This window comes from Camelus bactrianus, chromosome 4 (genome assembly GCF_048773025.1).
Source record: "Camelus bactrianus isolate YW-2024 breed Bactrian camel chromosome 4, ASM4877302v1, whole genome shotgun sequence".
In the NCBI taxonomy this organism is placed as follows: Eukaryota; Metazoa; Chordata; class Mammalia; order Artiodactyla; family Camelidae; genus Camelus; species Camelus bactrianus.
The window spans coordinates 31949116-31972501 of NC_133542.1; the positions used below are offsets into that span (position 1 = coordinate 31949116).

The 23386-nt window shown below is 44.9% G+C and overlaps 1 protein-coding gene across 3 annotated transcripts in view; it reads left to right on the forward strand.

The window, feature by feature from the left end:
• Window positions 1–23386, forward strand: part of LOC105079181 (histone-arginine methyltransferase CARM1) — a 269300-nt gene that overhangs the window by 207111 nt on the left and 38803 nt on the right. For all 3 annotated transcript variants that reach the window (XR_012506359.1, XR_012506360.1, XM_010967891.3), the window contains exons 7-11: window positions 2270–2360; window positions 16892–16973; window positions 18218–18303; window positions 20833–20922; window positions 22855–22992. Coding sequence is in view for 1 of the 3 variants with exons in the window: in XM_010967891.3 (XP_010966193.1) it covers window positions 2270–2360; window positions 16892–16973; window positions 18218–18303; window positions 20833–20922; window positions 22855–22992 (487 nt within the window). In the remaining 2 variants the exon portion in view is untranslated. The remainder of the gene's footprint in view (window positions 1–2269; window positions 2361–16891; window positions 16974–18217; window positions 18304–20832; window positions 20923–22854; window positions 22993–23386) is intronic.

A 23386-nucleotide genomic window follows, 5' to 3' on the forward strand; every position in this document is an offset into this window, starting at 1 on the left:
TTGCTATGTCTGTGAGTCTGTTTCTGTTTTGTAAGTAAGTTCATTTGTGTCTTTTTTTTTAAATAGATTCCACATATGAGTGATATCATATGGTACTTTTCTTTCTCTTTTTGGCTTACTTCACTTAGAATGATGATCTCCAGGTCTATCCAAGTTGCTGCAAATGACATTATTGTATTCTTTTTTATGGCTGAGTAGTATTCCATTGTATTAATACACCACGACTTTATCCAGTCATCTGTCGATGGACATTTAGGTTACTTCCATGTCTTGGCTATTGTACATAATGCTGCTATGAATGTTGGGGTGCATGTATCTTTTTGAATTAGAGTTCCCTTGGGACATATGCTCAGGAGTGGGATTGCTGGATCATCTGGTAAGTCTGTTTTTAGTTTTTTGAAGAATCTCCATACTGCTTTCCATAATGGCTGCACCAAACTACATTCCCACCTACAGTGTAGGAGGGTTCCCTTTTCTCCACACCCTCTTCAGCATTTATTCTTTGTGGAGAAGTTACTATTTGTTGAGTCCTTGTATTATCATTTTGCTGGGTAGAGAATTTTAACTTGAAAACATTTTTTACTCAGTGTTTTTAAGGCATCTTTTTTTGCTTTCTGGTTTCTAATATTGCTATTGAGAATTCCCATGCCATCCTGACTCCTGAACCTTCAGAATGACATAGTCTTTCCCTCTGGACGCGTTTAGTATCTTGTCTTTATTTCTGGTTGTCTTAATGTGAAATTTTTTGAGTTCTTGGGCTGAACATTTAGTGAGTATATTAAATAAGACGATTCATTTTCTTCTACTCTTGGAATCTGTCTTACATTTTACCTTTGATGATTTCCTCGCCTCCATTTTATCTGATATCTTTGGAATTCCTGTTAGGCTTGGACTCAGAAGATCCTCCTATGAAACTTCCCAAGTTTACACAAATAATGATAGATACGACTTTTCCAAAGTTGTTTCATATCCTTCTATCCTGAAATTGAAAAACCACCAGACAGTCATTATTGTTTTGATAACAGTGCTTGAGATTCAGATGGAGAAATAGGGGTAATGTTACAATCATGGTTTTCCTCTGACCACCTCTGAGAACACCCTAAATAAAATGATCTTTTTTGGGAGGGGGGATTAGGTTTACTTATTCATTCATTTTTTAATGGAAGTACTGGTGCTTGAACCCAGGACCTCTTGCATGCTAAGCATGCACTCTACCACTGAGCTATACCCTCCTCCCTGACCTTTTCTAGTTTAACAGACATCAAAGGGAGCATAGTTAAGTATGAGGCCATTGACAACTGGATGAGATTTCACTGCTGCATTTTTCCCTTCTGCTCATTAGCTCTGTGATTATGGCTGAGTCATTCAAATTTCCCTGTTCCTTAGTTTTCTTATTTATAAAATGGATATAATAATAGAACGTACTTTATAGTATTATGAGCGTTCAATGAATTAATACATGGGAATATCATAGAAATGTTCAAGGCAGAGTTAATCAGAAATTTTAGGAATTCTTATGATGATAGTGACAGGATCTATAGGTTTTTGGTAATCCTTATTTCTGAAATAGGGCTGATGTTCATCTTTCTGTCACATGCAGTTTAATAAATGACTATGAAGAAAAGTCTCCCCAAATGACAAGAGTAATAATTCTGATTGCCACGTCTGCCCCAGAGAGGCCCGACTTCAGGCACACCGATCTAGGTGTTTATTTGCCTGGTAAAGTCTCTGCCTTCTCCCCTGTGACTGCAGATGGCAGGAACCAAACACCACTGTGGGCTTCCCAGCCTGGAAGATGGTGGGCCTGCAGAGAAGTAGTCAGTATGATTTTTCATGAACAGAGTCTGAGAATGGGAATAATCATGTGATAGGGTGAAGGGATGTTGATGATTTCCAAAGCTAAGTTGTTTTTACAATAAATGAGAGAAAGAATAAATAAAAGAAGTACCCAGAATTTCAAGCACAGGGCATACAGAAAGAGAAAAGGCCAATAGCTAAGAAGGCAAATAAGCCGGGTTAAATGCTCCACCTAGGACCCTAAGTTTTTATCATAATGTAGCTTTTGACTTGCTTTGGTATTTCTTGTTTATATCCCATCCAGTCTTCTGTGCAGTTTTGTTATTGCTTTGAGACAGATTTACATTTCAGCCTGTGTGTAATAACTGAGACAGAACTAAAGAGTGGGATCAGCTGAGTGGTAGGTGAGTGTCCTCTTCCATCAGGAGGCAGCAGGAGGCAGCTTCTGAGTCTGTTGTCTTTTGCTCATTAGGAATGATGTTCCCGACTTTCAGCGACATCCACTTGGCCCCATTTTCTGACGAACAGCTCTACATGGAACACTACTCCAGAGCCAACTTTTGGTAAGGTTCTCTTCTCTCTTCCCCTCCATTTCCTTCAGAGTCATATACTGGGAGTGGGGCCATCCTGTGCACTGTAGGGCGTTTAGCAGCATTCCTGATGTGTACCTACTCTCTGCCTCTAGCACCTTCCCCCCAGCCGTGGCAACCAAAAATGTCTCCAGACCTTGCCGAAGACCCCCTTGAAGGGCAGAATCACCCCCTGTTGAGAACTACTGAAACAGGCAAATAAGGGAGCTGCTCAGGCAGTAACAAACATCCAGAAGACTGCCCTGATGCTGAAAGAACAACCTCCTCTCCTTGCCTGCCGTCCCTCCTTCTCCTCTTTCTCCATCCATTCCACTGGCCCGAGGCTATGGCTTCTGCTAGAATGTGCCTTTGTCAGAGAACTCGTTGATGTAAATGAGTTCATCAGTTTTTTTCGGAGCTTTCCTACTAATTAGCTGTTGGCTTTGGGGGCAGTTCACTTTACCCCCTGAGAAGTGGTTTCTTAATTTGTAAAATGAGAACTGACACAAAATCCCTGCCAGTTTGAAACCACCATTCCTTCTGGCATTCTTTTCTGAGACTATAGTTTTGACAAAAAAGAGGGAAGGAGTATGACCATATTGGACCCATGGGAGGGAGAAATGGAACAGAGATCACCTGAGTGGGATGTGGGATGATAGGTGTGGAGGAAGGAGCACAGGCATGTGCTGGCAGATGGACAAGGATGCATGCTAAGAATTAAGCTGTGAGTTCTGGCTGACGTATGCAGAGATACCCAAAGTTGATTTCCAGGACTTCCTCTATGTAGTACCAAACCTTGGTGAAGGGGCAGCAAGCAGGAAGTGCTTTGGTTTCCTAGGTTACAAAGTTCTACCAGGAATGGGATCAAATGGTTATGGTTTTTCTTTCTCCCAAATTTTTTCTTGAAAAATAGGCTTTCTCACCATAGATTTTATAGCATTTCATGACTTCTGCTCAATCTGTAATTTTGAAACTACAAGCCACAGACTTTCCAGTGGGGGCCAGTGGTCTCTTACTGAGTAGGGGGTAGGAGGTGGCAATGAGATCATGTAAGGTCATGCTGACCCCAAATGTTTCTATTTTAAATGGAGAGGTAGGAGAGGTAGGAATTTCAGGCGGCGGAGTATGCCAGACTGGTGGGGGAGGTAGGCTGTCCAGGCAGTTTTTGTGTGGCCTCCCAGCCGTACCATCTGTTGCCATCTTACTTACTAATACCAGTGGAGTGGCTGGCTCCCATCAGACATACAAACATGCTGCTAATTATTCCATCAAAAACAAAATAACAACTTGTTTTATACCTCACTTCCCCGGTCAGCCACCACCCATCTCTTTAAGCCCTTTGCAGTGACATTCCTCAAAAGGGTTGTCTGTATTCAGTAGTCTCCAACTCTCCCACTTCCATTTCTACCAAAACCACTTTTACCAGGGTCACCAGTGCCCTGACCTCCACATGGCTAAATCCAGTGATCAGTTTTCACTTCTCAGCTGATTTAACTCCCAGCGTTTGAGCAGCTTTTGAAACACTTATTTCCCTCCCGTTCTTTTTGATTCTTCTTGTGCTTCCCTAGTCACTTTCTCAACCAGTCTTTCTCTGGTTGTTACTTGTTTCCTTTACCTCTTAATATTGAAGCGCCCCCAGGATGCAGTCTTTGGACCTCTTCTCTGTCCACAGAACTCCCTTGATGAGCTCATCCATCCACGTAGTTCAGATACGATCTATATTCTAATGGTTTCCAAGTGTATCTCTCCCCTCGGACATGTCCTGTGAACTCCATATCCAGCTGCCTCCTGGACATCCGCCCTTGGAGAGACTTACCACGTCCAAAACTCAACTCCTGATCTCCCCACTCCCACCCCAGACCCACTCCACTCACAGTCTCTCCACCATAGTTGCTGACAGATTTATCCTCCTAGTCATGCAGGCCCTAAATCCTGAAGGCCTTCTTTCTTTGTCCTCCGTTTCTAATCCATCAAGAAAGTATGTTGGTTTTCCTTTCAAAATACATTTGACCCTTGAACAACGTAGGTCTGAACTGTGTGAGTCCACTTAAATGTGGATTTTTTTTTAGTTAAGTATGTACTAAATCTGGATGTGGGACCGCAGATACAGAGGGCTGACTGTAAAGTTAGCGAGGATTTTTGATTGTGCAGACACTGGGAGCTCCAACACCACCCCCTACCCCCGGGTTGATCAAGGATCACCTGTATATCCAGAGTCTGACCAGTTCTCCCTGAATGTGCTGTTTCCTCTTGATCTCAACACTGTCTTCTCTCACCTCAGTTACTGCAGTAGCTTCTTACCCTGTCTATTCCCAACATCCCCACAGCCTTCCAGCAGGTTCTCCATAGGCTGGCTCCTCATTTCCTACTGCCGTGTTTACTCAGCTTCAGACACCAGGCTCCCTTGCTGATCCTCAGACATGTCTGACGTGCTCCCACCTTAGGGCCTTGCATTTGCTGAGCCTCCTCTGGAATACTCTTCCCTCCACATTCACATGGCTAACTCCTTCCTCTCCATCAAGTCTTTGTTAAATGCCACGTTCTCAATAAGACCTACCCTGACTACCGTGTCATGAAGTGGCAGCCGTGCTGCCCAACTCCCACTTCTGCTCTGTGCTTCCCCTCCAACATTTCTCCCTTCCTAAGAGATGTATAATTCCTGTATTTATTACTGTTTATTGTCTGTATCCTTCCTCGTAGAATGGAAGCTCTCCAAGAGCTAGAATTCTGTCTCTTTTCACTACATCTTCCAAGTACCCAGAACAGTGTTTGCCACATGGTAGGCCCTCAGTAAATATTTCTGAAGGAGTAGAAATTCCAGTCATCTTGGGCACGTATAGAAATAATGACCACCAAGATTTCAGTTGATATCTTTCCCGTTTTCCCATTTTCTAATTTTATAAACTTAGAATCATACCATAAATACCATTTTTGTAGCTTTTTTTGAGACCTTGTTGACATATTCTCATAGCTGTTGGATATTCTTTTAATGCAGAGTATTTCTTTTGTGGCTCTCTCATAATTTATTGACTCAGTCACTAATGCTGGATATCAAATTATTTTAATTACTATTTTAATCTTATAAATTCTGTAAGAAACAGCACTAAGATACTGTTCCTATATCCTACAAGAATATAGAATTTTATAGAATTCTACACCCTAAATTCTATAGGAAACAGTGCTAAAGTGAACATCCTATAGTAGAAATCTTATTGTGAATTCTGATTATTTCCTTACAATAAATTTCTAGAAGCAGAATCACTGGACCAAAAGGTGTGAAGAAGGAACTTTAAAAAAAATTACTCTTACATGTTGCCAAATTGCCCTGTAGAAAAGTTTCACCAATTAACACTTCCACCAGTGGTATATGAGACTGTCTGCCGAGTCTTGCCCATACGGGATATGTTTCGTTAAATGCCAGTTTGATTTGAAAAAAACAAAATGGTGGCCAGTTTATTTTTAATCCGTATTTCTTTGATAGCTGGTGTATTTAAGTGGTTTTATTTTTAGTCAACAAACACAACACAAAATTTTTTTTAATAACATAGTTATCAAAACTCACAGCCTTCACTCTCCTAATTCTCTCCTTTTTAAGGAGGTTTCTGCATTACCCTTTGTTGCATTGATCCAGGCAACAGGTGGTGACAGCTTGTGTGATTTCCGTTCGAAGAGGCAAAGAAGTGGAAATGTTGGCTGAGAGGAGGGAGGGGGATGTAAAAATGAATTTGGGTGTATTCTGAGTGAGTAAGCTGAGAGACAGAGGAACCACTAACAGGGTACAAAAATAAGATCACCAGGTACACTCTGTCATCAGTCCTGACCTGACTGTCCTGTCATCAACGTTTGACACCCTTGACTCTTCCCTTCATTGCCGGAGCCTAAACCTGGTTTTCCTCCTTTACTGGCCCCAGCTTCTCAGTCTCCTTTGCTGATTCTTCCTCATGACTCAAACCTTTAATGTTGGCTTGACTCCAGGTCAGTTCTTAGATGTCTTCCTTTTTCTGTTCGCACGCACTCCCTTACTGATCTCATTCAGGTTCCTGGTGGTAATTTATGTTGACAGTTCCCATAGTTAGAACTCCAGTCCGGATCTCTCCCTGGAACCGTAGACTTTAGAGGCCCAACTGGCTGGTGACCGCTGACATTGGATGTCTGTTGGGCATCTTACATTTAACCCATCCAGAAGCAATCTGCTGATCTTCACCACCACCCCTGCCCACCCCTGCAGAAGAGAAACAAAAGCAAAACAAGCAAAACTATTTCAAGACCGCTTCTCCTGCAGTCTTGAAATAGTCTCCTAACTTATTACCTCTTTTTAAACAACAACCAACATGATCTTGATAACATGTAATTAGATCACAGTCTTCTCCCACCCGAAGCCCTCCATTGGCTTCCCCATCACCTGCATAGTAAAAGCCAAAGTTTACGCAGTAGATGGTAAGACTCTATGTGAGCTAGTTCCACTCTGCCACCCATGTGACGTCATCTCCCGCTACTTGCCCTCTTGTTCCCTCCACTCTGGCCCCGCTGGCTGCACTCCTTACTTCCCCTCCAGCATACCAGGCTTGCTCCCACCTCACTGCCATTCCCTCTGCCCGCAGCACAGATGTCCCTGTGGCTCGCTATCACCTCCTTCAGGTCTTAGCTCACATGTCATCTTCTCAGGGAGACTGTCTGTCGATTACAAATTGTGATCTCACCCTCTGGAAGCCCTTATCCCACTTCTCCATTTTCCTCTTTCTTCATTTTCCTCTGTAGCATCCATTATCATCTACCACATTCTGTGTTCTTACTTATTTTATTTATTGGCATCTCTGCCCGCGAGACTGCAAGTTCCGTAAGAGTAGCTGTTTTGTTTACTGCTGTGTCCCCACCATTTAACCTCACCAGTAATAATTGCTCAGTACATTTTTGTTCACCAGAAGACAAATGCATTGATTTATAAGAATTCCTTGTATGTTAAGGATATTAAGGTAGTTGTATTTTCTACAGAATTTTCACTTCGCCTTGTAACATTCTTTGTGATGGTTTTCACCAGAAAAGAAGTTAAAAGTTTTTATGTATGTAAATCTACCAAAATTTTCTTCTACAGTTTCTTTCTTTTCCATTATTTGGAAAAAGCCTACCCTGACCTTTTAAGTCTGGTATTAACTTTCTCCTACTTCTTTTGTGTTTTACTTTTTCCATTTAACATTTTTTTCAAATGTACATTTAACTCTAAAATTCATTTCAGTTTACATATGCAGTAAGCATATAACTTTATTCTTTTTAAATAACCAATCTCGAGGTGTTCTCTTAGTAGACAAGAGTACTACATTCTGATGTTAGTAGCAGTCATCTACAAAATTAATAATTTCTTTTTCCTACTTGATTAAGATTTCATGACCCTTATTAAGATTCTGAAAAATATCTCCTGAGAGTAAGGTTCAGTCATGAAGAATCATCATTCTCAGCTGTAAAACTTCTTTATGTGATGTGTATTGCTGGCGTTACTGAAAATAATTAGTTCAGGGTTTTCAAACTGAGGCCTTCAAATACAGTTTTTAATGGAGTCTCATGTCAAGAAAAATATATACATAGGATTGATTAAGAGAAGTAGCCAAATGCTCTCAAGAAGTTTGAGATGAACCTAGCGTACTGACTACAGTTACTGCGGCTGCAGAGCGCACAAGCGTAGGCAAGCAAGTAGGCAGCCGTCAAAAGCTAGGTGGGTCAGACTCTGCAGCCAGACTGAGCGGTGTTTAATTCTTGGTTCTGTCCATTATCAACTGTAAAACCTTACTGAAGTTAATCTAATCTCCCTCAGACAGAAGTCCCGTACTTATAAACTAAAGATAACAGTCTTACCGAACTAGGGGTCGTGCGGGGAGTTTCAGTTTTAGGGAGGGGTCCTCTCCTTATACTTTGCCACCATAATAGCCCTTTCTTCACAGGCTAGTGTGCCGGTTCTGCAGCTGCTGAATGTCTCTATCCCAGTTGTCCATCCAGGGACTAGGGACATAACCACAGCGTGGATATAAACTCACTGGATGCCCTGTATGGTGGACTTGGCCAGACCTTCGTTTGCTACCTCCATAAGCCCTTACCAACCAGAGACATTTTAAAATTTTCTCATGTCGGTATCAGTTCAGCCTTCTTATCTGACATTCCTCAGAAAAAATCTAGATACTCTCCTTCCTCCAACAGTTGCTTTACCACAGAAACCCAGGTCCCTCTGGAGAAGAATTGAAGAATGTTTACCATATGTTCCTGTGGTGGCATTGCAGAGTCCTCCCTCAAGGGACCGGGTCTCCCTTCAGTCATGGGCCAGTGCTCTGTGGATCCATAAAGCCGATCTGGAGATTAGGTGAGGGACCTAGTCTTTCCACTGTGACAGCTGACATCATGCTCTCACCGGCTAGCAAGTTTTTGTGGTTGTTACAGAGGTTGAGCACTATCCTGGTCACTGTGCATCTCCTTCACCTGTCTGGTAATGGTAGGCTCTGTTAGCAAGAACGGCAGGATCTCTCACGGTAGGGTCACGGTATCCTGAGTGTCACTCTCGTATTGCTGTCCGACCCAGTAATTATGTCATTCTTGCCTATGATGGTTAATTACTGCTTCCTTGCCTCCGACACTCTGAAATTCCATCCACATTGTGCTCATTCGGAGCACAACTTAGCGGCAGCATCATCTGTCACCATCTTTGATGGACTGAGGTCAGCCACTCTAAGTATGTCAGAAATGCCTCTGCTCTCTCACTGGCTTGTTCCCTGTTACCTTCATGAAAGGAGAGTTTCCTGGATTTTGCCTGAGAACAGTCAGGTGGAACATTCCTAGGTCTTCCATTGTAAATCCATCTAGCATTTCCACCTCTCTGAGCCTTTGGACCCCTTCTTCAACACTGTGCTGCAGACGTTCTGGAATCCCCACCTCATTAACTGCAGGCCATCATGATGACCGAGCTTCAGAGTGGCAGCCCAGCAGACTGAGAGGACTGGTGTCTTGCTAGAACGTTGAATCATGTGAGTGCCCCTGTCAGCAAATGGTACCCTCTCCTGACATATTCTGCCCTCCTCCCCCTATTTCCCTGGTTCTTACCGGAAAACATTCACCAGCTTCTGCAGCTGTTCAGTTGTCAGTTATCTCCTCCTGGAATAGGGACTGTACCTACTGCTCGGGCTGTGCTGGAGGGGCCAGGCTGACAGCAGTGAGGGACCATGGGTCTGGAGGCGATGGGCAGTAGGAAGCATATCTTGAGGGGAATAAAATTATCTTCCGGACAGGTTGTTGCGCAGTCTTCAGGCAAAGGGAAGCTCTTCTCCTCTGATGAGACAGATGAGAATTCTGCTTCTGCTGGCCTGGAGGATTCAGGGGAGCTGGGAAGGTGTTTTCAGTACTCTGCCATCCTCAGCCTGCTGTCTCAATCCCAGGTCTCAGGGCACAGCTCCTTCCCTGTCAGGGACCAACTGTGATACGTGAGACCTGTCAAGGTCGCACACCCGATGTCCTTTGCAGTTATTTTAGTCTTACTGCTCTACTGTCTTGTTAGGGGCGGGGAGATGGGGCAGTTCCAGTTTCAAGAATATGGCTTTTGCCCATCAGATTCTGTACCTGGTTTTCAGCACAGAAAGCCTTGGAGCACCAAGGAGATAGGAATTCCTGTAAATTCTGCTAAGGAAGCCGTCTGGGTTTCACACTGTGTCTTAAGCTGGGAGTTGGCTACTCTGAGATTATAATTTTCTTTTTGCAAAGCTTCCAGTGCTATTGACAGAAGCTTGCCTATTCCTCAGTGCATACAATTATCATCACCCCAAAACCTCAAGCATACAGTTACCATGTAGCCCAATCCTTCACTTTCTACCTTTATCACTTGCTAATTGACTACCAGCGAGACTGTTAGTAATTGTGGTGAAACTGCGTGCTGAAAGTTTTCACTCCCTACTCACCAGTAGCAGTGAGAATTGTGTTGTCATCACACTGGTGAGCGATGCCGTCTTGACAGTCTGCCTTCAAGAGCCACACCCGTGTTGATTGCCGTAGCCTGGGTTCCACAGGAATCAGGGCCTTAGGCAAAACTTACTGCTACTTTTTGAAGGAGTGCAACCCCAGCGAAACAAGAATGAGGAGAAACAAGAGTGAGACAGAGAAGGAGGGAGAGCTAACGCAAAAGTGCATAACTTAGCTGAGTGCCATGTGGTATCAAACACCAAGAGATTGCTTGATCCCTCAGGACCATCTTTAAGAGGTCAAGTGAGCTACATCTCAAGACACTTTATACAGAGGATGAGAGAGGAGTGAATTTACCCACCAGCCCTTATCTCCCCACAGGCGAACTGCCCATCTCCTAACAATAAGTAGCCTGCCCTTAGGAGTTTGCATGTGCATGGTCGCCAGGGGGAGTCATGGCACCTGCTGCCCCACAGTCCGAACGGATGTCCGGGGAGGGGGGCCGGGGAGAGCACACGGTGCAGGTCTGAGGTGAGAAACTGCTGGAATGTCCTCATGTAGGGTCGGATGAGCCCACACCTTGACATAGCGGGTCAAGGACACGTGGCTGAGGATTCCAGAGACAGGGTAAGATTAGGAGGATCTGAGGTGACCCTTAAAAGGTGATGTACCACTTAAAGAACCAAAAGACATTTCCCAGTCTCCTTTTCAGGGCGTTGTGAGTGGGTGGTGTGTGTATCCATCATGCTTGACAGAGGCAGAGCCAGCCGAACGACATCAGGGATGCCGGCGGTAGATGGCAGGTAGTCACTTGCTCTTTACTGAAATCGGAGATCTGGGCTGGCAAAGGACAAGGGAAGGTGAATACAAGCAGCAGAATTCTGCCAAAGGCAGTGTGAGCACCCTTCCTACACCTTTCCACTCTGACTCTGCAAAACACTTTCCTGACCATGGTGTTGCTGAGAAATACGCTGTTTTTAAGAGAATGCATTCAACTGAATGGACAAGCTGCTAAATGCTACTGTGAAGGTGCTGCATGGTTTGTTCAGTTTGACCCCCAAACGGAAGTGTCTACTAGAGGTCCTTTCAGCACAACTACAGGTTTAGGCCTTCTAGTCTTTCCCAAAAAGGTATTTGGCCCTGACAGTCACTGGTCCATAGAAAAGCCACGTGGACCAAATAAGAACATTTCAGATTATCATGAGACACAACCAGACTTTTGTTGGAAGCCAAATGTATGCACAGAGTATTGCAGAGGACTTTCGCAGGAATACTGCCGCGACCAGCACAGTCATGTTTGGACTTTCATGTGCTGCTGTCCTTATTTCATTTATATTTCAGTGACTCCTGGGACATAATCTTCTTTCAGCTACACAGTATTTCTTCTTGATGGCTCCTCTGCTTCTCTTTTATGTCTGCAGCTCTTGAATTCATCTGGCTTTTACTCGTGAGATAAGCCTCAATTTCTGTATTCATCTTCCTTTTGTAACCTATGCCAGACTCGTAGTTCTTTCACAGGATTCTGCTGCTGGGCCCGTACACGTCCAGATCTGTGTCGCCAGGGATGCACTGTTTCAAAGATATTTCTGGATCCTCTGGCATCAGAGCTGCTCTTTTCCAGACAGAATTACCAAGTCCAACAGACATCAGCATCACCATCCCCTGGCCTAGTTCTAGACAGTCTGGGCTAAAGCAGTTTAGTTCAGTATCCACAGACTTAGGATTCCCCTGAATTAGGCAAAACTATTCAGAATTACAATCATACCACATAAACAAGCGGATTCTTATTTTATTAACTGTTTTCTTTTTAGTTAAAACACTTACGGTTTTAGGTTATGAAAAAGGACGAAAATGACTTAAGTAAAAGAATTTCTTGACTAATGTATCTGAAAAGCCCAAGAGTCAGTTCAGCTTCTCAGGCACAAATGGATTCCAGGGCACAGACACTCATTGGGTCCAGGTCTCTCTATCCCTCAGCTCAGCTCTTTCCTGGATAGGGCTCATGGCAGCAATGTTTCTAGCAAATCCAGGCTTACAGACTCTTCTCCTTTGCAACAACAGTTTGAACAAAAGTCTTAGACTTGACTCTCTTTCAGTCAGATGCTTAACCCTGGGTCCATCACCAAGGCCAGGGAGGTAAGAGGCTCTGACTGTCTGTGAATGAGCCACATGTGAGACTATATTGCTAAGGGCAGAATCAGGACCACCCAAACCACAGGAGCTGAGAGTGGGGAAGAGATGCCTCTCAGAAGAAAATCTGGTGCCATTACCAAAAGGAGAGCAATTGTTTGCTGGGTAGAATGAATAAAGGGTGTCCACCATAGTTGTCTTGACTAATCTACTCTGTCTTTTGATACATCTCCATTGGTCCAATTCTTATGCAGGCCAGTAATGTCGAGGTTTATACTGGTGCACCTAGGGACACCCCATGGATTCCTTTACAGAATCACAGACTTTCCCTTTCTTCTTACAAAAGAGGCACAGTCTGAAGCTTGGTTTCTTTTAAGTCCTGTGCACCCATTTCCCTTTCTCCTTTGTTCTAAGAAAAAAAAAAATCCTATTTTTACAAATACAAAAAGTATATAAATATAGCACATGTAAAATATAAGCCACGTTACTTTGCTGGGGTTTAAGCCAGCAAAACCAGAGACATAATGAGCTGAGCATCTGATACCACTTTACTCAGTGGTGTGTCTGCATGCTGCTGATGCAGCAAACTGTCGGAAACAGCCCAGCCTCAAGTTCTGCTGTATGAAAGGGATGTGTGAGAAAGGAAATAAAGATGCAATTTGTTCCTAGACAGGCATCCTTCTCCTACCAGGCACTCGCCTCGCAGGGGGCCATTTCAACTACCCGTCTTATGCTGCATCCTCAGCCCCGTGTGTGGCTTACGTGACATTCTTAGATCCTAGTCCTTAGGGTGGTATGTGCCTCTCCTCAGGTTGGCATACCCTGGTTCTTCATTCTGGTGGAGCTTATTACATTCAGGTACCCAAAAGCTGCTTAATTGTTGAACAGCAGAATAGGGTTTTCTCTTCTCCCTTTCTTTTCTTTCTTTTTTGGTCGTTTTAAAGGAATGAAGTTTTCACGGGGATGAGTGGATTTTTTGTTGTTGGAATAGAATGAATAAGCAAAGGTTTCTATGAAAGTCAAATATCTGAGTGAGGCTGTGTTAGCATGTGTTCACATTAGCAAGACACAGGAGTGCTCGTGTTACAGAAACTCCCCCATCTGCTGAATCTGAAAGACCAGTGCTAAATTCTGCAAGAGACCCAGGGCTGTACCACCACCCTTCTGAGGCACATCCAGGACCCTGGTGTGGGGAGGAGATGTGTAAAGGAGGAGGAAGGACAAAAGACCAAGGTGAGGTAGAGGAGAAACAACAGGAACAAAAGAGACTGGAGAGGGAAGATTCTCCTGGTTGCTTCTCCAAGCTCTGCTCCGCGTGGAAGTCGTGGAGAGGCTGATGTGATGGTAAAAGTCTGGCTTGGTTCTCTGCACTCTGCAGAGAGTGTTTAGGTGTAACTAATGGAAGATTGTTTCCCTTCTGGACTATACTGGCTGGACTTTTCAGACATAGCGTGTATTATGGGGGAGGGGGAGAACACTTAAAATTTGAAGTCAGGAGGTAAAAAACACATGTAGACTCTGCCTTATGTGCTCATAAAAGGGCCATAAGCTAACTTGGAAAATAAAACCCACATATGATGAAAACAATGGAAATTATCCCCGGCTTCCAAGTCAACAGATTCGTTTCCTGATCCATCCCCCGACAATGTATCTTAGGAGACCCAGAGAGATGCCAGCTCCCATCTGCTTTAATCATTTTATGATGCATTTCAGAAGGAGATTTGAGATTTCTAAGAATTGGAAATATGGTCCAGCCAGAAAGTTTTTAAAAGCCAGGCAGTGGGCTCTTTGCCCACAGCTCTCCGTCTGCCCCAGGAATGGTGCCCATTTGTACCACACTGATCGTGGCTGCTGGGTTTTAATTGGCACTGAACACACAAAGCAAATGGCACAGCCTGGGCCCCTCTCAGAGCTGAGGTTGTATTCAGAGAGTAGAGAGCCGCTCCCAGCCTCAGCCACTGGCAGGTGCAGGACTGTCTTTGCCCTTGGGCTTTCTCTTTTACCTGCTTGGCCAGGATTTCTGAACAGCTATCTTAGTATTCAGCCCCCGGTGAACATTAGAATCACCTGTTGAGCTTTGGCAACACACACTAGTGCTAAACTCCCAGATCAAACAAATCACAACTGGGGGATGCAGTCCAGGCATCAGCACTTTTTAAAAGCTTCCCAGGGGATTCTCAAGGACAGACAAGGTTGAATCCTTCTGGACTTTCAGGGCAATTCTCTGTGTGTCTCTGTCTGACCCTCCCCGCCTCTCCCCTTCACTCTCTATCCGTTCACTGCTCCTTCTCTCTTTGCCCCCATCCCTCCAGTAAATACTTTTGTGACTATGACTTATTTCCCCAAGAACACTTCCACTATCTAAATACAGAAAAGATTGTTTAAACTTACAGGGTTCTGTTTACAAGCATTTTCTAGGATTACAGGAGCCTTGTTTTCGGTATGTGTGTTTATAAAGTGGTATACTGCAGTTTGGCTTTACCTGTGGGCAGCCTGACTCTGGCCCTTGGTGGAAGGAGACGATTAGGAAACAAGTGATGAAGGCAAAGAAACTTGGGCAAATGATTTTCCATTTCTCCATTGTCCTTGTTGGCACTGGCGCCCACACATAGGGCCATTTAGGACACCAAGTTCTCCATTCATTCTTTAAATATAGAGATAGATACATAGATACATATGTACGTATATATATGTATATGCATACATACATAGGTATTTTTAGTACTAACAATATTCAGTGTCCCCCTTGCTAAGTGCTAAATATACACTGTTAGAAAAGATTAATTCTTGCTCTTAAGTAGGTAAACATTGAATATTTAATTGTAATTCCAGGTTTTACATTTTCAGATGGAAATATTTGAGCTCTGACATACAGATTGAGTAGGAATGAACAGGGCGAAGGAGGGAAAGCAGCATCCTAGGTCAGAGGAGACGTAAGCACAGTCTCAGAGGTGAGAAGTGGCACATGCCCTTCAGGGTTTGTAAGAGGCTCGTGGGGGCTTGTGTTTTGCCTGCAGGTTGAGGACTGCCTGTTGACTTAATGATATTGGGCCTTCCTGCCTCCCTGCCTCCTGTGAAGCCATCTGAGACATTGCCTCCTGATTCAGAGCCTTATCTTGGCTGAAAATCTAACTGCACCCCACATGTTTTGCGTTTACTCTGTGTTGTTTTTTCCTCTCTCTGTCTTCCCTGCAGGTTGGCAGATGTGGGGTTGGGGGAGGAGAGAAACTGGTGAATGGAATTCCCATCTGATTCACCGGCTATACAATACATGCACAGACACCCTTAGTACGGAAACCTCTTTTCAGTCTCAGGATAAAGGCCTTCAATCTCTAGTGATAAGGTCCCCAAGCCTTTCTGCAGTTGGGCCTGGGAATTTGCATTTTTAAAAGCTCTCCAAGTAATCCCTTGGCGCAGTCATATTAGGAACCCCTCCCCTGGTCCCCAGTGCTGATCTGGGTAGATGAAGTTCAGAGAGTAATCGTCAACATATTTATATACTAGTAGCAAAATGCCAAGCACTGCTTACCGTGTTTTACTTGTACTAACACATTTAACCCTTACTATGACTCTACAAAGTAAGCTTATAATTACTCATTTTAAAGATAAGGAAACTGAGGCACAGAGGTCAGGTGACTTGCCTAAGGCACACAGCCAGTCAGTGGCAGAGTCTGAATGAAGCCACTCTTAATCCACACCGTAAATCTCCTCCCTCAGCAGCCAGGGCCATTAACCAAGCTGACAGGGAGAACCTGCTGTGCTCCAGGTACCAACCAGCCCTGGGCTGGTCAGCACTGCACGTACGGCTCACTGAGAAGAGGGAGGATTTGCCCATTTCTGTGGTCCAGGTGTCACTGACCGCAGAATTGGGAAGAAACACCCACAGTGGACTATGATGAGTTGATTCTGGTCCACCACCTGCCCCAGCCCCACTCACCTGTGACTCTACCTGGTGTTGGACAGCAAATGCCATCAGGCTGCAGGCCAGTGGCTATGGAGGAACAGAAAAGGAAAACCTATTTCCTGAAACAATGAGAGTGTTGAGGGGCGTTGGATATCTAAAATTGTGCTCTGGGTTGAGATAATGAGAAGGCCAAGGAATTGTATTTTAGGACATGGAAAGCGTGTCTTAGAGCAGGCAGCCACCTTGTGTCATGAGGTCAACGGTAGGGGCTCAAAGGCCTCCCTGCCCCCAAATACCCTTGTCAGTCTTCTTGCCACAGGAAATTTCCTCTATCTCAGCCTCCTCCTCCTCCCTTGTCTCCCCACCTCAGTTCAAGTGCAGATTCTCTAGAGAGTGTTTCCTAGTCTGTCACTCCCTTTCGACCCCTTTCCCGTCACACATTCTCACACTGGCTCGAGGGCTAACTTAGAGGACCCGAGAGGCAGCCTTGCAGTACATCACAGCTTTGTGTCTGGGGACGCAGGACAAGATGCATGGTGATTTTCTGTGCTACCTATTTTAGGTACCAGCAGTGCTTCTACGGGGTCAACCTGTCCAGTCTCCGGGGCGCTGCCGTGGATGAATACTTCAGACAGCCAATAGTAGTAAGAGTGTTCTTTCTTCCCACAGATTTATCTGTTGATTCATTCACTTACTCATGCATGCTCCTGGGATGTACTGTGCTGGCAGTTTCTGCTAAACCTGTCACAGAAGCAGAGAAAGAGTTCCTTGGAGCAGTATGTTTTCAAGTTTTCCAGCTCTGATCTCCCAGTCAATTAGGAAAATTCTCAGAGAATGATACTGTTGAAAACAAGATTTTCTGACTGCCTTTCAATAAATAACTTCTAATTCTCCAACTGCCCTTACTTGCCCCGTGCACACGCTCACAGCCTTCATACCTGTTCAAAAATTCACATCCTCCCCTTGATTCTAGTGGCCCAAGGCATAATAAAAGCAGAAGCTTTGGATAATAAATAGCTTAGAACAGGAGTGTTGCTGTCAAACAGATTTGGGTTTCAGTTGTGGTCCCATCGAGCTGTGTAACCTTGGACAACGTTTTGTTTGCATCATCTGAAGCTCTAGTTTTAAGTGGAAGGAAACCCAACTCAAACTGGCTTAAACTAAGATTAAATTACTGTCCCTCAAATATTTCAAAGTTTGGAGGTACAGCTTGCTTCAGGGACCTGTTGCAGGAGTTCGAACAATGTCACAAGGACTTGGTTTTTCTGTTCTCGTTACTTGTCTCCATTTCCTTTGCTTTTACTGTGTTCCTAGGCAGGATCTCGCCATATGGTAGCAAGATGGCAGCAGAAACCCCAGCTTCAGATTTGTACAACTCACTAAGTGCCACAGGACAGCCTGCCTTTTCCTGATAACTTGGGCAAAAGCCCCAGAATTAGCTTAGATGGAGCCTCATTGTCCTACCTTCGGTCACGCATCCGTCCATGAACCAGTTACTGTCTTCAGGGGAAAAGTAATGCTCTGGCCCATCGAGGTCGTATGCCACACCTGGGGCTGAGGGTAGACTGAATTCCTATGGAACTAACTGGAGTGTTGAGAAGAGGTCATTTGGGGATAGTCACAAAAACAGCACAGGCACGCTCCAGAGCTGTTGGTGAGGATTTAATGATACAACCTAGTAAAGCACAAAGCACTTAGTGCTTGGCATGTAGTAAGCGCTAAATAAATCTTAGCTTCTGTTATTAATGTTATTCTCATGAAGCTCATGCCCTCTACCTCCTAATACCTCTTGTTGACTTAAAATTTCAGGAGGAAAGCTAGGCTGCGATCTTGCTTGAGTTCAGTTTATCCTGATGAAAGATAACATCTTTGTTTATCCCCCGCCCAGGACACATTTGACAGTAGGATTTTAATGGCTCGGACAGTCAAGTACACAGTAAACTTTATGGATGCAGAAGAGGCAGATCTCCACAGGTTTGTACAAATCAACATTGCTCTTGATTTTTAAAATCTGCTCTACCTCTCCCAACGCCAGCACTTCATGGCGGAGTCTCACAGTTTCTCCCCGCTCACACCGGGGAGTGGTTTCAGGTGTGAGTCACACACAGCAACGGTCCATCCGTTACTAGTTTCATTTATTGCTAAATGAGGATAATGATGCCTCCTCCTCAGGACTGCTTTAGGAATTGAGAAAACTAGATAGTAGTAGGTTATACTCATGTAGCCAGACACTGTTCTGAGCCCTTGACATCTAACGACCCATTTAATCCTCACAGCACCCCGGTGCATATGGTGCCATTTTTATCCTCCCTTGACCAGTGACAAATACGAGGCAGAGTGAAATAGTAAGTTATATACACAGAATTATGTAAAATGCACAGAACTGCTAAGTGTTCGCTAGGACTGAACCTTCCAGGAAGCTCCAAACTCCGGGCTTTCTAACCCCCGACCCAGGCCGGGACCCGTAATAACAGGGGGAGAGGAGCTGCAACTTGTTGTGCTTGTTGTGTGCTAGGTGCTGTGCCAGGGATTTTCCAGGCTCTGGCTCGTTTTTGAAGAGGACCCTCTTTAAATGTTAGTTTTTGCCCTCTTTTCTTCACTTGAAGAGACTCTGAAATGAAGACTCATTTCTCAGATAATGATACAAATCCCCTTTGGATGACCTTTCATTAGTATTTTGCCCTTTTCTCCTTGAGAAGGTCAATATTCATATTTTTTCTGGGTAAGAAATTTAAGACCCAGCCAGGTTATAATTTGCCTGGACTACTAAGGAAGCAGGGGTCAGACTTTAGAAGGCGGTACAGCTGGCTAACTCAAACTACCATCTGTCTTGAGATCATGATGGACAGAGGATGCTGTATCAGTCAGGACAGGTTAGAGCATGCTGCAGTAACGAGGCCAAACTTCAGGGGCTTATGATAACGCAGGCGCCTTTCTCCCCTACACTGTTTTCCCTTGTGCACCAGCTCCATGCGGCATCACCCACCCCACCACTCAGGCTGGTGCCGCAGCCTCTATCTGGAACAGTGCTGTTTACTGAGGAAAAGAAAGAGTGTGGCATAGCATGTACTGGAATAAAAGCTTCTACCCAGAAATGACACAGCTCACATCTGTTCATGTTTAGTTGTTCAAAGCAAATCACGTGGCAGTACTTAAGCTCCGGTGGGTGGATGAGTGCAGTCTTCCTGTATGCTCAGAGCAAGAGAACTGGCATTTGGAAACAACTGTGATGTCCAGATCTGGACAAAATTAACTTCCATTGACTTTATTTGCTACTCTGGGATACCTCTTGAGTCCCAAAGAATTTTTTGAAAATCATCTCTGTGTTGGCTTTTCAGAGATGCCATCTGTTCACTGGTGCCTTGATTCAGCCCATGTTTATTGAGATTCAGCTTTGTGCCAGGTACTGTGCTGATGCTTGTACAGATACAAAAAGGAATTTTTTAAGTCTGTCCTTGAGGAGCTCATGGTTTATTTAGAGGAATTCAGAAAGTGGGAAGAAGTAATTAGAATGCAACACCAACAAAGTCAATGTGGCGGGTACAGTGGAAAACTAAAAATGTTCTGACTGCTGCAGGGTGGAAGAAGTTAGGCCTTTGGAGGCACCATAAATGCAAATAATACACAACCTCCTTTGAAAATCTCTAGAGCATTCACTAAAGTGTGTCTCCTTGGAGTGATACAGCGTCCGCAATGGACTGGTCGTACCACCTTTTAATTGGGAAATACTTCAAAGTTTACAAAGCACTCTCACGTACATTTTTTTTCCCATTTGACACACACAAGAACCGTGAGAGGGAAGTGGGAGAGAGGTTTTGCCGCTCTTCGACAAAAGAGAAAACTGAGATTCAGAGAATTTGAGTGACTTTTCAAAGTTCCCCAGCTAAAAAACAGGTCCAGCTTCTAGATTTTGTTCTATCTTTTCCCGTATTCTTTCTCTTCCCACTTAACTCTGCATTTGGCATCAGCCGTGGTCACTTCGGCCTGACTCTTACTGTAGCCTGGTGGGAAGTTAAATTGCCTCCCAGAAAATTAAATGAACCGTGACAGTGACCTTCTGAGTTTGATGTTCCACCTTGCGGTCCACTTCATTTGTCAGGGGCCTGAAATAGCCTTTGCCTTCTGAACAGCTGCATAGGGGAGCTGCCCCAGCCCGTGTTTTGGCTTCTGGAGGGATGTTTGTCACCTGTGTCCCGAGTCATCCTGCCCAGCAGTAGTCAACCCCAGCTCCGGAGGCTGCACTCGCCCTCTGGGGTTCTGGGTCATGCCGCACAGTGGGGTGGTCCTTGCAGAGTTTCATCAAGAAGCAGCATTCTCAAATGTGCAGCATCACCCAAGCATTAATCCTCACTGAGAGAATCTCGCTGCCAAAGTGAGAGTGCTTAAGAGAAAAAGAAAATGTTCTGTGAATGTTCCCATTGATCTCACAAATATATCCAGTATGTCTATCAACAAAAAAATAATTCCAAGTGTTTCTCCTTTCTCTCTTTTTATTTCTTGCAGAGTAGAAATTCCCTTTGTGTTTCATATGGCGCAGTCTGGCCTCATCCATGGCCTGGCGTTTTGGTTTGACGTGGCCTTTGTTGGATCTCTGTAGGTATCAAACCCTTTCTTCGCTTGCTCTGTCCCACGCCATCCTCTACTCTTTGTCGTCGTAGCTTTAAAGTTTTAAAAAACCAAGTTCAACAATAGTAATAGTTGTTTTTCCAGGTTTCCCAAAAATAAACACTGATTTTAATTTACTTCTAGATTTTAGAGTAAAATGAAAATGTGGCAGTTTTCCATAGTTGTCCTATCAGCTCTGGCTAAAATATTGTAAAACCTCTCAAGCCAATTGGATTGGGATTTGGAGGAGTGAGAGAGCGTCTGTGCTTCATCAGTCAGCTTGTTCTTCCCCAGACTAGACTGGGGGAGGCAAGTCCCTGGCTTTGCTTCCCTCGCCCCTGGTTATAGAACCCCTTGTGTCTGAGTAATACCCCACATCACGCTTTCCCCGTATTGGTTCACAGCCTTCAGCTTCACCATCTAGAACCCTTTTTGAATTACCGGGCGGGTGGGTGCTAACGATGCTAACTGCAGCATTCGGCAACCTCCCAGTCCACGTACCCCTTCCTCCCCCCCTGGACAGGCTTGCGAGTCGCAGAGAAGAGGAGGAGACAGACCGCCTGCAAGGTGGCTGTCCGTGGTTGGCGCTCCTTGTCAGGGCCGCGCCACTCCCGTGGCCCCCAGATCCCCACTCTTCTCCTGACACCCCTCTCTCTTCCAAGCTTCTCCACTCATCCCAGCTAGCAGTGAGGGCTTCTCTGGGTCACATGATCAGGCAGAAGGCAAACCATGACAGTACACTCTCCTCCACTTCGTATAAAACACCCAGACACTTCATGGCACCCACTGAGAGAGAAGTGCCCATGGGTCTGAGATAAAGCTCGGGGGTTTGAGGGCTCAGAGGAGGAAGGGATCCCTGGAAGCCTTGTCTGGGCTGATAATCAAAGAGAAAAAATGATGTGTAAGTTATTCCTGTTCCACAACATGTTTGTCAGAGGAATCCATGCTGCTATTTCTCAGACCTTCCCCCAGGAACATCCCAAGTAAATGAATTTGTTCCTGCAAGGGTAAGGGAGATAAGCTTGAAGTGGCCTGCTTCAAGGGGGAAGTTTCTTTGAAGTTAAATGCTTTATCTGAAAAAGCTGGAGAACATTTGCATTCTACTCCAGAATATAGCTAAGTATATATTTTGATATAAAGGTGGTTTATATTACTTAGCAGTTAAAGTATGTAAAATTTTCCCCCCAAATCTTCAAGTTAAAATGTACCCTCTAGGAATTTACCCCACAATACTCTGTAAAAATCAGTGACCACTATCTAACCCCAGGACAGGTCACCTCAGTGTCTGAAGCACAGCAGGATGTCTTCACTTCTTCATGTGAAATGATGAACCTTAATTTACACACACACACATTCATGTGAAATGATGAACCTTAAACACACACCCCCCCCACACCCTATACCACACACACACACACACACATACACACGCACCACACACACACACACATGCATGCGCACGCGCGCGCGCTGGAAGGACAGTAGCAGCCATCTGCCCCAGTAGTTTTTCTTCCAGAAGCTCATCAGGACCCAACAGGTTGGCATGAGACAGTAAGAAGCCTCACTCCAGACTTCTCACCCTGCCAGACTTTCCCAACAAATCAATTCTCAGTTAAACTCTGTTGTTCCTGGGCTTCTAATGAACTTTGATACAGAAATACAGATAGATGGAGTGACCAAATCCCAGGGTTTGAAGCCTTGCCTTAGGGTTGTTCTGTAGATTTAATGCACTAATACACATACTGCTTTGGGGACGGTACCCAGCACATAGTAACTGCTTAATAAATTGAGCTGTTCCTGTCTTAAAAGTATTCCGTGAGTCAGTGACAGTGAGAACCACTTATCAGCCTAGTCCCTGGTTCAGTTCATTAATATGGGGCTGGAGCCTAATTGGCTTCTAACTCTCTCCCTGCCCCACAGGGTAACGGTTTGGCTGTCGACAGCTCCCACTGAGCCTCTGACTCACTGGTATCAGGTGCGGTGCCTTCTTCAGACTCCTCTCTTTGCCAAGGAAGGAGAGACCCTCTCAGGGAGAGTGCTGTTTGTCGCTAATAAACGGTAAGCGGGCGAGCGCAGCTGCCACCCTGCCTGTGCTTACTGGGCCCTGCTGCTGGGGTGTGGGGGGCAGGGCCCCTGAGGCTCCAGCACCTGAAGGTGGGCGGCAGCCTCTCCAAAGGCCTGGCTGGGCTTGCACAGGCGCCCCCGGCTTCAGAGCCTGCAGGACACATGTCACCTTGCACTGAGGTAACTCAAGGACAGCAGTCCCCCCCTTACCATGGCAAAGGGGAGGAAATCCATCAGCTCATGGGGGCGTTTGCCAAAGGCTTGAGTTATCAAGGGTTCTAAATCCCACGTCAGCTTCCTGGCCTTACTTACATCTGTCTAACCACACACCCCCAAATTTAGTACCGGGAAGTTGATCTGCACTGCAGGGGGAAGAGCACCGGAGGGG